At 43.1% G+C, this 18443-nt stretch overlaps 1 protein-coding gene across 1 annotated transcript in view; it reads left to right on the forward strand.

Annotated features, from left to right (window-relative positions):
• DPP6 (dipeptidyl peptidase like 6) overlaps positions 1-11058 on the forward strand; it is a 566729-nt gene extending 555671 nt beyond the window's left edge. Inside the window, exons 20-27 of the mRNA XM_031064313.1 lie at positions 2497-2691; positions 4113-4167; positions 5006-5111; positions 5951-6009; positions 7272-7344; positions 7444-7517; positions 8787-8972; positions 9254-11058. Of these exons, the coding sequence (XP_030920173.1) occupies positions 2497-2691; positions 4113-4167; positions 5006-5111; positions 5951-6009; positions 7272-7344; positions 7444-7517; positions 8787-8933 (709 nt within the window). The 3' untranslated portion in view covers positions 8934-8972; positions 9254-11058. The remainder of the gene's footprint in view (positions 1-2496; positions 2692-4112; positions 4168-5005; positions 5112-5950; positions 6010-7271; positions 7345-7443; positions 7518-8786; positions 8973-9253) is intronic.
• Positions 11059-18443: the final 7385 nt, after the last annotated feature.

The following is an 18443-nucleotide window of genomic DNA, read 5'->3' on the forward strand; positions in this document are numbered from 1 at the left end:
AGGAGGAGGAATGCAAGATGAATTTTGGCTTCCTGTCCCACTGCTTAGGGCACCCACCTTATGATTAACAGGTAATTTTAGAGTGGAATTCAGTCAGCCTTACTAGAGCTCAAATTTTAGGTGCCCTCATGCAGAAATCATTCCCTTTTAAGTGCTGGTGTTTGTTGAAGTGACAGCAAAGAGAGAGCTGGAAACCTTTGAATATCACCGCATTTATATTAAATACATAGGTTTTCCTCCTGCCAGGCAGAGCAGATGGGAATTTCTTTATGCAACACTTAGAAACAATAATACACATTACTGAGTGGGTTTTATTGACAATTTGGAAAGAAACTGCGGGAGGGAATTGACTGACCTTGGAAGAACCCGTTTGGCCCTGGCTGCATCCCAGTGCATCACTTGCTGCCTGCCAGGGAACACTCCATGAGAGGAAAGCCTCATGCAGGAGGGATGAATGCCTGGTGAATGCCTGTGCCACCCTGCAAAAGTCTCCATGAAGGACAAAGCCACTGCAGGGAGCATGTTGTTAAGTCATTAAATTACTGCAGAGAAAATTTGCTTCATTACCAAAGTGCTGGAGGAAGATTGGCTCTCATCAAGCACCCAGCACTTGATTAGGCTGCCCCTGGAGCTGGGTGGGCCAGGGTCTCACTTGGATAAATGTAAATGACTGGAGACACATGTGCATTGAAGTCCTGCAGTGAAGTGCCCAATGTCTCTGAGAACCCCAAAACTGACAAAAAATAAGTGGATAAATATGCCAGTGGCTCTACAGTAATCTCAGCCTAAAATTATTGCTTAAAGTCATCGTCACCATCATCATCATCATCCCTTGGTTTTTCTGGCTGAAGTAGGGTCTCTATTTCTCAAGATGGTTCCCCTGTACAGGATCAGACCCTAAGCAGAAGGGTGAAGAGGAGGTCTTGCCCACTCCTTTCCCCTTCTCAATTCTGAGGCAAATTGGTCATTATTAAGTTGTTTTTTTAACTTCAGAAAAGTCCTTTCCCTCTATACTTGTGTGAAGCAGTGATGACAGAACGACTTCAGCAGAAATCAAAAAAGAACTCTGGGGAAGGTAAAAAACAGATATACATTAGAGCAGACATAATAAAGACAAAACTCAACTGATACCTGGTTACTCACAGGAGGAATCCTGACCTGTTAGAAATGTGCTTGCAGGTGTGGTTCAAACCTCAGCTTAGAGGCTGCTGTACACAGAGGGAGGCAGAAACCAACCCACAGCTTCCACCCAGCCTCAAAACCCATCCCACACAATCATCCTCTTGCACACCATTGTGAGAGACAACTTCTCACTGAAAATTTTAAAAAGTTTATTAAACCTTAACAAAAACATAACAAAGGACGATATAAGGAAAAAGCTGCAGCCCTGGGAACTGCCCCTCGTGCATACCACATGGCCAGTTCGTCTTCAAGATGGATGCTCAGTCTTTTATACCCCTGGGGGTTGCATCACCAGCCCTGGCCCTTCCCAAAGTCTGTCAGTCAGCTCCTCTTTGCTATTTATCAGTGGAAACTGCTTTCTTGTAACTTGGTTGGAGGCCAGGTGTTGCCATGCCCACCCCCAAGCACCCCCAAGCTTTTCCATTCCCAGCTGCCCCATGCCAGGGGCACATGTGCAGCCTTCTTTTACCTGTCCTACACAGCCCAGGCTGTCTGATGGCAACAATACAGGGGAGAAAGGGAACTATGGGGAGAACAGAGGACATCTAAACTACAACAACAGAACTGTGTTATAAATGGTGTTCAATTTGTGTTAAATTAGTGCTGAGTTGAGAATTGTTGTTTTGGGGCGCGTTGATGAATATTTGTTGGGGGTCCTGGGGAGGGGAGATCCAGGATTTGGTGGGGGTGATGGTCGAATGGGGGTGGGAGGTGATTGGACAGGGGACTTGGCCAATCATTCAACGCCCTGAGGAAATGATTGGTCCAGAATGAATATCGATAAGGACCAATGAGAACGCCAGAAACTGGCCAATCAACGCATGGATCCAAGACCCACCAATCCTGGACCTGAGAGGGGTTATAAAAATTAGGGTTTTGGTTGAGTTGGGGGTTCTTCTCCTTCTGAGGGGCTTGCTTTTTGGGGGACAACCCAGTGTGTTTGGGACACATTGTTATTTTTGGGCTGTTGCATGAGAGTTTGAGCTTATCTCGGACTCTCTGTCCTCTGTAGTTGGTTTTAATAAGCAAGAGCCTTTTTCTTGTCAAAGTCTGGCCTCATTCGATTTTATAACAACTATACATCACTAAAGCTTTTCTTAATATTCACACAATAGTTATCTTTTAATTGTGAGAGCCAATCATCTCATTATCCATGTATAACACCATCCTTGCAGAGACTGGTGTCCCCTTCCAGAAACCTGTGTTCCCTCACCCTGCCCGATGGGGCTGTGGGTCCCCACCCACGGCAATCCCACAGCCCTGGGGAGGGCGTTGGGCGCTGTTACCTTTCCTTGATGCCCGTTTCTGTTCCAGGGATGGCACACCTGGCAGCCAGATCGTCACAGAGAGGTTTGAAGTGACGTGGGAGAGCGTCATGGTCAGCTCCCACAGCGCCATCGTGCTCAAGTTCGATGGGCGCGGCAGCGGCTTCCAGGGCGCCAAGCTGCTGCACGAGGTCAAGAGGAGGCTGGGCCTTCTGGAAGAGAAGGATCAGCTGGAAGCTGTCAGGTGAATGGCACTGTTACAGAAGGAATTCGTTTATTGGGATAATTGTGACCATAATATTTTCTGGAAAAATCTCCTTGCCCAGGATTCTTCTCCTGGGAAACCTCAGAGAAAAAGGAAAACAATATTATCTCTGAGAAGCCTTGGAGAAAAAGGAAAACAATAATTATCTCATTTGTTTCTCCTGTGTTTTGCTGCTTTTGAATGTGGTTTAGACATTGCTTATCAACAATGTTTCATTGGTTTCGTGTGAATTGTTTTTACTTAATAACCAATCACCATCCAGCTGTGTCGGGGCTCTGGAGAGAGTCACGTCTTTTTCATTATTATTTTTTAGCCTTCTGGCTGTATTCTTTCTCCATTCTTTAGAATAGTTTTAGTATAGTATTCTTTAATATAATATAGTAACATAAAATAATAAATTAGCCTTCTAAGAACATGGAGTCAGATTCTAAATTCCTCCTCCATCCGGGGAACCCCAAAAATACCACAGATAATTAATCCAAGACTCATTAGTCCTGGCTGCTTTAATGGTGTGTAGGGTAGAGCAAGGATATGGGAGGGATGGACAATGTTGTGCAATCACAACTGCATGTGAGAGGGAGCTCATGTCAACCAGAGCAGAGGGAGAAAAACAAGCCTTAAACAGAGCTAAATTAGAGCACACTTATCTGTATCACATGTTCAAAGCCTATTTATTTTTAGCTCTATCCAGTCATACAGCTACAAACCAGCAAGCTTGAATATCTGTTCCTACATAAATCTTTTGCTTGCTTGGTAGTTGGAAAAAATCCATCTTTAAATCCTTAAACTTTTTAAACAGAATAACCAGGGCAAAACCCTAAATGTCAAGTCCTGTCATATTGTTAGATTTATTCTGCACATAATCACATTCAATCCACTATCAGAGTATTGCAATCGCAGTGCAATAGCTTATTATGGCTTCCAGAAGTGGGGGAGGTTATTTGATGCCACTCCTTGGTCAAATCCAACACATGGGGTTGCAAGATTAAATCAGAGAGATCCATGTGAAAGCAGCTTGGTGTGATTTGGGTTGTCTGTGTTAAGGGGAAAGAGCTTTAAACTGAAAAGGGGCAGGTTTGGATTAGATATTGGGAAGAAATTCTTAAGTGAGAGGCTGTGAGAACTGGCACGGGTTGCCCAGAGAAGCTGTGGATGCCCCATCCCTGGAAGTGTCCAAGGCCGGGTTGGATGGGGCTTGGAGTGACCTGGAATAGTGAAAGGTGTCCCTGCCATGGCAGAGAAGTTAGAACTGGATGAGCTTTAAGGTCCCTTTCAACTCAAACCATTCTATGATTTTTTTCTGGGGCTAGTTTAATTTAAAGCTGATTAAAATCACATTGGTTTTGCTCTTGAAGGGAAAAATATTTTTAACCCATTGCTTTTCCTCTCTCATGTTCTAGGACAATGCTGCAGGAGCATTTCATTGATAAAACAAGAGTCGGTGTGTTTGGGAAGGTAATGCTGTGACATTGCTCCTGTGTGCTGTCCCAGCTGGCTGATGTGGCTAAACAGCTGAGTTAAACCCTGACTTATTGAATATATCAATGGTGACTTTTATTTTTGGGATACACTGCACCTTGCTTAGTGCTGTTAAAGGTGGAGGCTTTCATTTCACCGATGTACTCACCAATGACTTCTTTTAAATTAACTTCCAAGTGCAAAAAGTGACTGCTGCTCAGAGAACATCATCAGATAGTTCCTTATATTTTCCCATTGCAAACTTCCATTTCATTTTCATCTTGTCTCCTAAAGCCTGTGGGAACGTGGATACATCTAACTCATGTGTACAACAAGCCTGTGGATATCTGAGGCTGATTTGCTGTGTGTGGCTGGCTGGGAAACAGGCACTGTAAAGTACAAACAGTTTGAGATGAGAGTGGGACTGCGAGTAGAAATTGTTTACTTGAGAGACAAGGGCTTGGAGTAGGCGAGGAGAGCTGCATGTAGAGCAGCATCTCTGAAGGGAATTGTTAACAGGCTGGCAGCAGACAAGGAAATGCGATGCTCATTTTAAGTAGAGAAAGTCTGTAAGAGAAAGTAAACATTTTGGAGAGGTAACAGATCTGGTTAGAGCTACAGCCATAAAGTGAGATGAAAAAGGCCAGCTCTTGGGCACACCACCCTCCTGCCTTCAGGAGATGTCCCTTGGTTTGTGTTTCTCCAGGGCAAGGTGTTACAGGCTCTGTAATGGCCAAGCATGTGCTGCAAGGTCTCAGCTACCCTGTTTCTGAACCCAAAAGCAGCAGTGCCTCCCATCAAGATCAGTGACACCCCTATCCCATTTCTGTTCCAGGATTATGGTGGTTACCTCAGCACCTACATGCTTCCAGCTGGTGAAGACAACCAGGTGTTCACCTGTGGAGCTGCTCTTTCCCCAGTGACAGACTTCAGACTATATGGTAAATCCCATTCCTCAGCCCACAGACCCCCCTGCTGACCACAAGTGATGTTTCTTCCCTATCCTTTCCCACCTGCCATTTTTCTTTCCCAAGATCTTACTTATTTTATATTCTGTGTCTTTTTAGGAGTAGTCATACACCTTTTTTCCCCACTAAAGCAATTTATTTAGCTGCACCAGTAGGACCAGCCATGGTAGTTAGAGCAATCAAATCACTTTATGAGTCCTTTTAAATAAAGGTGAATTGTATTTAAACCCCTCCAGCCTTTGCCACCAACCACCCCCAGTGCCTTGAACCTGCTTCCTTCCTGCCTGAAGCATCCTCCCATGCAAGCTGAGGTCCAGTCTGCCTGGCCCATCCTGCCTCTGACCACAGCACTGCCCTGCACGTGGGGGTCCTTTCCCTCAGGGATAGCAGTTCCCTTTGCACTTAGTGACAGTGACAATCAGAGGGCTGCCAGGGTCCTCAGTGGTGTTCAGCCAGACTACAGGAGCTGTGCAATTATCCCTGAGACCAAAGGGAACTTCTGCTGATGGAGAAGGGACCATGTGAAAGGAGAAAGGGACACAACCTGATAGACCTCTTCTATCTCAGTTGCATTAACAAAGAAAAAAAAAAAGGTTTTTCTGTTTTATTTAGAGACCAGAAGTCCATGGTGATGATGACAGACTGTGGTATCACACATATCCTTAGTGCATTTTCAAAAACTTTTAGAAATGCATTCTCTATAATTAAGGCCATGTTAGAAAATAAGGGCTTTTTTAGCATTTGCCATATTTGACTCAGAAGCACCAGTGTATTCCTGACTGAAAGTGATATTTTCATTTCTTCTCTTCAAGCTTCAGCCTTTTCTGAAAGATACCTGGGCTTGCACGGGGTTGATAACAGAGCATACGAGGTAACTGCATGGACACTGCATTTCCCTGATAAAATGTGAACTGGCTCTCAACTCTCTTTCCATGTGTTCTCCTTTGGGAAGAAGCAAGGTTATGCAAGAGGGACTCTCTAGTGAAGCTCTGAAGGTGTCCTTCAGCCTGCTTACTGCTTTTCTTGTCTTAATAGTAATCATGGATGAAGTTTTTATTGATTAGCCCTCGTGTCTGCCCCTCTAAATTGGGTAAATACAGTTTTAGAGATGGAAGGAGCTGAATGACTCAAATGTGCCCAAGAGGACACAGTGTCATGACCTCCTGGAAAGTTCTTGCCAATGGTCTTGCCACTTTGATTCTCTCTGAGATAAACAAATTCAAGTGAAACTCAGCTTGGCTTTCTCAAACTTTGTGATATTTCAGATAGGCAGAACTCTGTGCCAGAACTGAGCAGGACATGGAAAAGGAAGCACAGCAGCAGTTAATGAAGACATTGTTTAATACACCTGATGGGATCAGTTGGATCCTGTGCTGAAATTACTTGGAGACAAAACCTGATAAAGGATAGTCACACAAACAAAATTGGTTATAGAGAAAATCTGTTCAGCTTCCAAGCCTTGTCTCCAGCCAGAAGACACGAAGGTAGCAAAGGTCTGGCACTGTTCTCACAGAGAAAGCAGATTCCATCCTGTGCCCTCACAAGGGAAGGTTTCTCCTGGCTACCTAAACTCTGAGCTCATTGTCTCTCAAATTTTGCACTCATAATCTCTACATTAATGCAAATGCTTTTTGATCTTTTAGAAATTGTTTGTATTTTTATTCCCTTGTGCATCTGAAGGACAAGCTGAGGGCAAAGGTGTTCTCAACAGTGGACACTTGAATTTCGTATCAGAAATGCCAGAACTCATTGAGGTTGGCTTCCAAAATACACCAAAGTCCCTCCAGACCCATGAAGTATTATTAGGCATAGGAACCTGGGCACACTTTTCATCAGAGTTTTTTATTCGCTTTGATATTTTCCATGTATTCTACAGTTCAGGCTTTTATTGAATATTTTCAGAACAGAGGAGGGTCTCTGACGTGTTCCTGCTGCTGACACTGCCCTGCCAGCACAGGGTGGGGTTTATTTTACCTCTAGATCTATAAGTAGCCAGGAGAATATGCTGTGCTGGTGTCTGCTTGTAATCCTGGTGATAAAGTATTAAATGGAAATAAGCACTTCAATTGCCTCCATATAAATTGCTAATTTCTAACAAGATTTTTAATCTTATTGCAACCTTTACCTTCACAGATCAGCAAATTATCACACAGAATCTCGTTACTAAAGGACCAAACATTTTTGATCATTCATCCTACTGCTGATGGTAAGTTAGCCCATCATTTGAGTTCATTATATGTTTGTGATAGCTTTGATTTTCGTTAATTAAATTTGTCTCTTTAATGATTGCGATCTATTTTTACAGAAAAAATCCATTTTCAGCATACTACAGACCTTATCACACACCTAATTAGGGAAAAGGCTAATTACAGCTTGCAGGTACAGTATATGTTTCTTTTTTTCCTATTTGAACAGTTATTTCCCTATTTGAACTCGAGCTGCTGTTATGAAGCAAGGTTTGAAAAACAACTTGCAAACTCAGCCTGGCAGTAGAAGTAGCACCAGCATATAACATTTCTATTAGTCCCATGCTTATGCAACATCAGTGTTTTGGTCTGGACAGTTGTAGAACAATTATTGAATTACAGTAAATTAGGTTGTGAGAGACATATCCATAAGGAATTTCTGCATGTTGACTTTCTTTGGGAACAACAGAAGAAATCCAGGATGAATTTTGGGGAAACAGGGTTTTACATTAAATCAACCAGAAAAGTTACAAAGATATATGTCACCTAAATCTGACATCCCACTGGGAATGGCACAGCTCTACCTTCCACCAAATTATATCTCTATTTTGCTGAATGGTCCATGTCTAAGCCATTAAATGTTCCAAAATTAACCCACCCTAGCATCCCTGCCTAGACAACCCATTATGATCCTCTTCAAGTTACCTGCTCCATTTTATTGCAAAGTTGAGTTTAAACAATTTAATTTCTGGCTTCACAATTTTTTTCAATTTATTTACTTCTCCAGCAATATTTATTATATTAAATTATTTTAATTAATGACATTTTTGCTTTAAAGCCCTCATTTTATTCAGTGTAACCTAATGCCATTTCTCTCCAAAACTGCAAGTTTTTTGGTTTTCACAAGGGAAGTGTGGGCTGGTTCTTCTTAGACTGAACCTTCTGAGAACAGAATTAAATGGAAAATCCTCCAGCCGAGAAAGGTTCCTTGTGAAGGAAGATGCAGGTCTGCACTGAGAGCACTGTGGTGCCCAAATTTGTTGAGTTGAGTTTAAACAATTTAATTTCTGGCTTCACCTTTTTTTTTTCAATTTAATTACTTCTCCAGCTTTTTTTTTAATTAATGACATTTTTGCTTTAAAGCCCTCATTTTATTCAGTGTAACCTAATGCCATTTCTCTCCAAAACATCAAGTTTTTTGGTTTTCACAAGGAAAGTGTGGGCTGGTTCTTCTTAGACTGAACCAGAATTAAATAGAAAATCCTCCACCCCAGAAAGGTTCCTTGTGAAGGAAGATGCAGGTCTGCACTCAGGGCACTGTGGTGCCCAAATTCCGCAGGGCTCATGAGCATCCGTGGGAAGCCCTGGGATGCTGAGGAGATGCAGCTCAAGCTGCAGGTGTGGGTGGTCACTCCTGAGACTTTCAGCTCTAAAAGGTGTGTATTTACCTGTTTCTTTGCAGATTTACCCTGATCAAAGCCATTACTTCAGCAATGCAGCATTGGAGCAGCACTTGTACCAGTCCATTGTCAACTTCTTTGTGGAGTGTTTCCAGGTTCCAGACAAACTCCCACTGGCCCCACTGAAGGAGGAGGAGGAGGATGATTAACCCTACTTGTCCGTGCTAAGCACAAGGCAGATCTCTCTGACAATATGCAACTGGATCATTTTCCTGAAGAAAGAGATGTTGTTAGCATGTATTTAAAAACAAAACAAAACAAAAAAAAAAAAACAAACTGAAAGCAGCTCCTCTGCTTTACTTGACAGCAACTCCTTCCTAAATGGAAGAACATTAAGCATGGTGAACTCAGCAGAAACTGCTGTCTGAAATAAATCCATCACAACCAACATATTCTTTTTCTTTGGTTGGGTTTTTTCTTTTTTTTTTTTTTTTGTTTTTTCTTTTTTTTTTTTGTTTGTTTGTTTGCCACAAAATGACTTATAGAATGAAAATGGTAAGACGTTGAACTTGAAGGAACACCTCAAGAAACCACTTTGAGGACTGGAAGATTTGATGTCTCTTTGCAGTCAAGCAGTCAAGCAGTAGCAGTGAAATCCATCATCCACATTAAGGTTGCTATAGTTAGCATCACAGTGTGTCAGAACAAAAAATCTAATCTAATACACAGAGAAGATTATAGCACAATTATTTTGAAGGATACAGATTCATGCCTGCTCTTTTCCATCTTCAGGAGGTTTGTCATTGCTACAGGATACACAAACCCAGTTGTGCAAAATATCACTACAGCTACCCTGATCTTTACCTCTCTGTAATTATTTGTTAATTCTGTATGGCTTTTACTTCTGTTGTTCATTGGGTCTCATGCTTACCTTATTAGCTTCTCAGCTTGTTCTGGATGGGGAAAAACATAAAATTAATTAACCAACTCACTTTAGACCTCAGGGGTCTAATGAGGCAATGGGACTTGAGCTACCCAGATATTAAAAGATCTATTGGAATAAAGCAAAGAAAAACTCACTCTTGAGTTCCCAAAATAGGTCTTGCCAGCAAGATTGAGTGTTTTCTTTGGCAGCCTTGAAAAATATGCACATAAATAAGCTAAACCAGCTTACATTGAGATATTTTTTATTGCAATGTAGAAAAATATGCGACAGTCATGATTATTCTTTCTCTTTCTTTAGAGTTGGAACAAATGGTTGGTAACCTGCTAGGGAACAGCTAGGTGAGGCTGTGGCACAGGAATTTGTACCAGAGACCTCACACATCATCTTATAAAGCCATTTAAACAGAGACAATGTGCAGAGATTTACTGCACATGCTGTCTGTGGCTTAGTTTTATTCCAGGTCAGTGATTAGCATATTCCAAACACATTTAATTGTCTCTTCTGTTCACACTAGTTTTGACAACCATAAAAGAAAAAAAAAAAGGAGGATTTTTTTTTGCTTTAAAAGGTCTAACTGTTCATTTGAGCAGTGGAAAGTAACTTTTAAAACTCCTTGTGAAAACATTCAGCTTTCAGAAAGAAATCCAACCTCCATCCATTTCCACGTGCTGCATCATAAGAATTTTGACAGTGTCGCTCCTTGTAAAATATTCTGACCAAATGTACAGCCAGTATTAATACTGTATATTTCATTTTGTTGTATATAAAGGAATGTAAGTCAGCTCTTTGTCAGATCCCCAATCCAATATTAGTCTTGTGTTCAACATGCATGCAGGAACACTTCTTTGCTGGTCAGGACTCCTTAGAAGCACTAGCTTGGAAATATAACAATTAATGTCATTTCTTTTCTTGTTTTAACAGCTTGAATGTCAATGCCAGTTCCTACTTTTTACATAGTACTGTGGGTAAACTCACATCCTGACAGCAATGATGATGTTCCATTGTGTTCTTTAGTGTGTCTTTTTTCTTACCTTTATTTTAAGCTTTGAATGTTGGTTGTACTTTGACCATCATGAAAAAATATATTGATAAACCACAGGAATTACCTAGTTTCGTTGGGATTATCTCCTTTAATTTACAGTGCATCGACATTGTGTGAACAAGAACTACAGTGTAAATCTGCTTTAACTGGCAAAAAGCCAAATAGACCATGAGAATGCTGCGTGTCCAGATTTTGCTACGCTGAACAGGCTCAAGAGCCTGAAATGAACTTGAACTGAGAAACGTAAAAATCTGCTCTGTCCACAATCTTTTTGTAGAAAGAACTTTAGGATGTGGCATGGTAGTGTTTGTTCATTCATGGAATAAAACATTATTTTACCACCCTGGTTGCTACTGTTGTTAGTTTGTGTTAAATTACTAAATAAGCATTAAATTTCTGGAAGTGCTGTTTCTGGTTGAATTGAGCCCAAACTGGCACATGCTGATTTGCTGCTGTTGTCCCATCAGCTGACACCCACTAGACCAAACCAGATTTAGAAGAAGAGAAATTTCATATTTCAAAGCAAAACCAAGAAATGATTGAGGACACTTACTCCAGTCTTTTTTTCCAATGGATCAGGAAACAAGAAAATGGAGCACTGGGACAGGGAAGGACAGATTGCAACAGGTCAAAATAGCTTTGCTGTTATTTTGTTCAATTATCTAAACGCAACTATTACTTTTTATTGTCCAAACAAATCAAGTTTGTACTCTCAGCTCCCTGGCATATGTGGATGCCATAATGTTCAACTGTGGCATCCCAAAGAGGAAGAGAACTAATGAGCAGTGCCCTACTAATTCAGAAGGAAACCACAGAGGGAAAAATGAAGCATTGCTGGTAGCTAATTAACAAAGCCAGGCAGCCAGGCATGTTTGTAATTGTCTGTGGGTTCAGGCATAGAGCTCATAAACCTATCCAAGCTCTGCTCATGAACTCAACCCAAATAAACACTGCTTCTTTGAAGGGTGGGAAGGAAAAAAATTGAACAAGAAAGGGAATGTGGGATGTTCCTGTAGGAAGAACAATGGAGTCTGCTGTTTGCATTGGGGAAAAATGACATTTCGTGGGGGAGACCAAAGGTATAAGGCCAGTTCTGGTACCTGGGACGTGCTCCTGTATCACAGACATCTTTTATGAAAAATCCTTTCCTTAGGATTTTTCCTCCTGAGAAGCTGAGAGGCCTCAGGAACAAAATGTAAACAATGGTTATCTGCTGCTGTGGAATGCAACAGGTGGATCTGTGATTGGACCATGTTGGTTGTTTCTAATTAATGGCCAATCACAGTCAGCTGGCTCAGACAGAGAGTCCAAGCCACAAGCCTTTGTTAGCATTCTTTCTTTTTCTATTCTTAGCTAGCCTTCTGATGAAATCCTTTCTTCTATTCTTTTAGTATAGTTTTAATATAATATATATCATAAAATAATAAATCAAGCCTTCTGAAACATGGAGTCAGATCCTCATCTCTTCCCTCATCCTTGGACCCCTGTGAACACTGTCACACTCCTGCATTTGCTCTCATCCCCATGTTATCCCAAACCTCACTCAGGTTGGCAGTGACCAGGCTCTGGATGTTTTAACTTTGCTTGTTGGATCTCAGGGCTCATCTGCCCTGCAGCCCTTGCTGGGGCTGACACAGAGCTGCCTGACCTGCCTGGCTGAGGGCTGGGCTGAGGACAACTTTCTTCCTTGACCTGAGTAAATGCTGTCTCCCTGTGGTGCTCATTCCTCCCTGGACTTCCTGCCTGCTTCCACTGGCAAATGAAGAGTAAATGGCAGAAATGGAAAAGATACCAGAAAAAGCTCAAGATCTCAGCTGCCAATTCCTTAATCGTGTTGTCTTACTGAGCCCAATGTTTGCTTATTTTTATTCTGGTGTCTAAAGTAAAGCTCCCAGCTGGAGGCTCAGAGTGGAGCTTAGGGCACTTGCTAAGATCTGCCTCCTCTTCCCACTTCAACCTTCCATCCTCTCCCCATTCACATGGTTACAGTCTGAAAGCAAACACCTCTTTGGAAACTAGGAAGAGACAAATATAAAACCAGCATGGTGAGCCCCCTCAATAAGCTATAACCAAAATAAATTCTTTATTCTAATAGCTAAAGCATGATGATTTTTTTTTTTGCCTTTTGCTTTGAGACATTTGTTAAAAGCCTCAGATTACATGATGCTACATTCTGCCTCCTCACTGGAAGAACAGCTTTAATCAAGATGTCCATTTCCATGACTGAGCAAAGAAGAGTAAAAAGCAAATACAGATGGAACAAGGCCCCAGGAAACCACAAAAGTAAACCATGCTCCAATATTCCTGTGGAATAGCAAGGTTCCCTCCAGGCTGTTTTGGTTTTTTTTTCCTTCCTTCACTTTAAATCCATCTTTTAGGTAATTTTAAAGCAAGAAACAACTCTCTGAGCTGATGTGAATGCTCTCATCCTTGCTGGGAAAGGAATTCTTGCAGTGGTAACAGCTGTTGTCAATGTCCTGAGCTGCAGTTTGTGCTGAGCAGCTCCAGTAACTCGAACTGACATGTAATTTCCAGTGAGTATTTGGAACCTGCCTGCAGAAGATCCTGAACACCTGCTCCCCACCACCTTCTTTGGGAGCACTCAAAGTGAGGTTAGTCCTTTGCCAAAAAAACCAAACCCAGAGCAAAGCATGAACAAGGCAAATCCTCTGCTCCACGTTCTGCTCTGAAACACCACAGGAAAAGAGTGCAGAGAGTCAGGAGCCCAGATTCTGTCTGTGCCAGCCCCTGGTTGACTTTTGCTCCCTGTAAATTCCCATTTGAATGTGCAGAAGGCAGGGAATTGAGGAGGTTCTTTTGCCTGTACTTGGCTCCTTCATCATCAGAGCAATGCTCCCATCACAGGAGCCATGGCACACACAGGGATACGTGGCCACCACAGGAGGCTGGCACATGATGCCAAAAGTTTGTCATCTATTAAAAAGTGTTGCAGAGCAAAGGGGAAATAAGCCCAGAGGTGGGATATCCCATCCTGAGATATAGTCCCTCCTCTGAAAAGGTTAGAGTAACAGGGAGACTCTCCAGACATTTTCAGTCTGTGCACTAAGGCAGGTGCCAAAAGGCAGATGAGAAAAGCAAGACTAACACATTAAACATAAATTTCCTAGCTATCAAGCTAGGTAGGAAATCTGTAGGAGTCTAGAAATCAATGTGAGCTGAAGACAGCTGAGATCTGGCTCCCAGCTCTTCCTTGGAGCTGCTCATCACAGCCAGCACCCTCAGAACTGCCAGGAGCAAGAAGCACATTTACCCATGATGATGCTGAGAGTTGCTGAGGGATAACGGATATGGGCACATTTTCACCCAAAAGCCACCAGCCATGCCTGCAATTTTATCCTGAATGCTGTGCTCATGGAAGGTAATGGTCACTGAGGAAATTAGCACTGGAATGTGAGCAGTAGGCACGCGTCAGAGAGGGGCTGGAGCCATGGCAGGAGCAGAAATCACAGCTGCAGGACTATCAGTACCAGAGCTGGTGATAAGGTTTTTGTCAGATGATGGTGATGAAGGTGTTGTAAGGAACAGGAGCAAACAATGTCCCAGCTCAGAGTGGAAACAAAAGCCAGAGCTGTGGAATCATTTTTAATCCTTATCGTCTCTGCACAGTGGGCTGCAGTTCTTCTTGAAGAGGCATTTTTTGAAAGTAGAAGCCCCAGAAACATTAAATTCAAGCCTCCTGTCTCTGTGATCCAGTAGACTTCTGTTTTTGCTGTGATGATTCTGATAATTATATCATTTACAAGGAAATTGGGATAGGAGAAAGTTTTTCACTTGTCTTTAGAGACAGGCTGTAAACAATTTATCTGCAACAGAGCAACAGCAGCCACAAACTCAGCCCAAACTTCCTTTAAAGTATCTGCAACACTGCCTCAGCCAATAATAGTTGGAAAACTACAGTCTTTACCTACATCAGGATTTTAAAGAGAAAATATCCTTCATCCCTTCCCTCAGCATCATCAGAAACTAAAGTATAAAAGAGGAATTAATTGTTGCGGCGCGGCCGCTTTTCTGTTCCCGCTTTTCTGTTCGCAATTGTGTTTTGTATAAGTTAATGTTTAAGTTATATCTAATGTTTATGCTATTCACGGTTGGTTCATTCCATGTTCCCCCCTGTTCTATATTAGGTGGTTCTGCCTGGGCTCCCTTTTCCCGCCACAGCCCGGTCCATCTCCCTGGTCGCCAGGAGAGTGCTCCAACTCTTTAAGTCGATCATTTGTCCCCTCCCTTGTATCTATGGTTTCCTTCCTAGCCCCTCCTTGGTTTCCCTGGTAACTACTCTGTCTGTCACTCTCTGCCCACACCCTCTCCCTAGAACCTTCCACACTGGGCAGGGAGTGATTGGACAAGGAGTGGCTTCCCCTCACCAACAACTCCCCCATTTGTTGTCTTATTGTATCAATCATCCTGTTATGTTCTGTGACTGGCCAGGGGGTGGGTTGCTCCGCCCTTCTGGGATCATTTATAAGTTCTGTTCACCCAGCCCCTCTGGGCAGTTCTCTGCAGCCTTTCTCTCCTTCTTGATAACTGCGGTTCCTGCTGCGGAGAACTGTCTGCCTCCTTTGCCTTCTTCGTGCCTGCGCCCCATTCCTGCGCCTCCCAAGGTGCTGCGTTCTCTGCCATGCTGCGAGGGAGAGGACCTTAGGCTGCTGTACGCCTCGCCTGCCTCCTGCCCGGAGCCAGAGCTGTGTGGCCACACAGCGGTCACACACAGGCTGTTGGCGTGCTTCTGTGGGCATAGCCGGCCTCAGACTTCTGCACAGCAACAATTAATCCCCACTTCATTGGAAGGCAAGACTTTATGTGCAGTAGTCCTGGCTTACCTCTTCTGGGAACTCCTGTAGAAAGTTGTTTTTAGGGAAAAGTTACAGTGCCACAGTTTTTTCAGTACAGATGTCAGCCAGTCTCATGGAGGGGTGTAGTAAAATGCGGATGTCATGGAACATCTACATGGAACATCTCTGCAGCTTGATACCTCAGGTTTTAGCCTTTATATTTTTCAGATATTGTGCTGCTTTAGTGTGTAGGTTTGAGTTTCATATTAGGGGATGGTGAGCTCTTGTCACAGAGTAGAGAGACAAAACAATTCCTTCTCTAGCTGGGGACCAAGGACAAATGATCCAAATCTCAGGCCCAAGAGCATAAACAATGGCAGAATGAAGAGAGAAAAACAAGAAGGATGGGATTTCATAACCTAAAGCTGTAATTGGACAATTAACTCTAATATGCAAATGGACCAGAACTTATCAAAGTGAGAGACCCTATGACCAATCGTGCATTTTGTGATCATTTTGGTTCATCTTGGGTGTAGCCCTGGCTGGGCTCTTGTGCTGCCCAAGGTGCATCCACTGAGGCCTTTTTATAAATCCCTGCTTTATTCTTTAACTCTGTCTAGTCTCTGTTCTAGCTCAGCCTTCACAAGGCATCAGCTGAGACAACAAATCTAGACTTTATAACTTTTTATTCAGACTAACAGGCACTTTATGGCACAATTCCATAGAATCATGGTTTGGATTGTGTCGTAGGGTGACTTTATGGTGCTTGTAGCCCCTGTGATCTGTCCTGTTTATGCTGGATATTAAATTCTGCTCCTTTAAGACTGGTTCCAAGAGCAAAGGGGGAGAAGAAGAGCACAGTTTGTTATCAGAAACTGCTCTTGGTCCCCCACATCCTGCTCCTGGACTGTGCTGTCTGCAGCACAGACACGTGGGGGAGAGCTCTCCTTTCCTTTTTAGTTTGTTAATTTTTAGCTAGCTGAGGCAGAGAAGTTCCCTGGACTGTGGTTTTTCTTTTTCTTGGAACTATTCAGCCCTTCTCTGGACTGAAAACCCAATAAAACACCAGGAGCTCACACCTGTGGCCCACTCGGGCCAGGGACGTGGCATTTCCAGCACAGGAGGGACTGAGAAGAGACTGAGTGAATTTGCCATCTCTTCAGAACAGCAAGAGGTTTGATTGTTTAATATCATTCATTTTTTTATGCTTGTGAATACTTTGCTTGTTAAATAAACAGGTTGTTTCCACTTTTCTCTGAGGAAATCTTTTCCCGAACCAGTTGGAGGAAGCGCCACTTGAATCTGGTTTCTACAGGGACCCCTTTGGAAGTTTCCTCCCAAATTTGCCCAGAACTGGAACAGGTTGTAAGGGACCTTGAAGATCACCTAGTTCCAACACCTATTTCAACCCAATTTATCCAGCCAGCTCCCTGTGCCCACTTCCTGAGGGCATGCTCTGTGGGCTGCATGGGCTAAGCAGATGTGGGTGAGCAGACCAGCTGCAGATATCTCTTTTCATCCCAGAAAACAGGGACAAGCAAACAGAGAAAGCATTTTATTTGTAAAGGAATGATTCCTAACCCCTCCATTTTCTACCAGGCTGCTGAGCAGAGAACAGGCACTTGCTATTCTGTATTTATTACACTTTCCAGTGCTGGGAAGCTTTGGAGGGGTAGGATGCCATCTGCTGCTCCAATGGGTTACTTGCTCCCTCCTCATCCCTTCACAGCGGGCAGCTCCCACTAATAGGAGAAATTTGAAATATATTCAGAACGTTTGTGAAGTGCAAATTTTGTCATCCATAAAAAAATACACTCTCAGATAATAGAAAATGGAATGAAGGGTTTAATCTCACAAGCGCTGGCTCAGTTATGGAGAAAAGTTTGTGCAATGAACAAGGCATCCTAGAGAAGACACACAATATTTACCCACAGACCAGCTTGCCAAGAAGATTGGATTTTGTATCATTTCCAGTTTAGTGCTAAGAATTGCTGCTAATTCTGCCAGCACCCATCCCCATTACCACAGAAACAATCACCTCCACATCTGCGGTGGCCTGTGACCCTGAGATATGGCCCCAGCATGGCTTTCTAAACCCTGTAGAGTGAAGAACAAATTAAAACACCCCATCAGCTCTCAGGACTGGAACTTAAACCTGCAAGCAAGCTCTATTAAGTCCAGTAATAGACACCAGTCATACTCAGCCACACAATGGAAGTAAAAGGGGATGAATAGCACTCCATCAGCTCCGGCACTCCAGAAGTAATAAGCATCATGCTGGGCTCACTGCACTGACTAATCCATAATTTATTTGGCTTATAAATATCAAAACATACCACAGCTGTTAGTACTTCAGTGCAAACCCTGCAAATATTGCTTCAATTATTCAAGAGCTCATTGCAGGAGCCAGTTGAGTGCTCTGAAGGTGCAATTACAGAAGGTATCTATTGCTTGGGAGCCTCAGCAGAGCAGTTGCCACCCAGGCCCCTGAGGCACTTGGTACAGGGAGTGCTGGGAGTACCAACAATAAGAGGACAAAATTGCCTTTCCCTCAAAAAATAGCCTAAAGCCTTGAGCCCCCCACAGGAAGGGAATGCTAGAGCTTGGTGGCAGCACTCAGAGGGGTTGTGTGTGGTCCCTGAGAGCCTTCAGAGACATGTCTGCTTCAGCATCTCCCTCTGAGGGCTGCCCAAATGGTCATTAAACCAACAACCCCAAAGTTTGCACTCCCAAATTTACCCTTCATGCAGGACAGAACCCTCCCTGCAGACAGAGCCAGACTTGAATGATCAAGTCCAGCAGATCAAGTCATGTCTTCACCAAGGAGCTCCCACTTGAAGCCACCCTAGGCTTTTCCTCCTGAAGGTATCTCCCTCTCCCAATGGTGTTTGAGTGCCAGAAACAGGAGCAGAGGCTGTGTCCAGCTCCTGGTGGGTTT

The sequence above is a fragment of the Geospiza fortis genome, unplaced genomic scaffold (assembly GCF_000277835.1).
Source record: "Geospiza fortis unplaced genomic scaffold, GeoFor_1.0 scaffold73, whole genome shotgun sequence".
NCBI lineage: Eukaryota > Metazoa > Chordata > Aves > Passeriformes > Thraupidae > Geospiza > Geospiza fortis.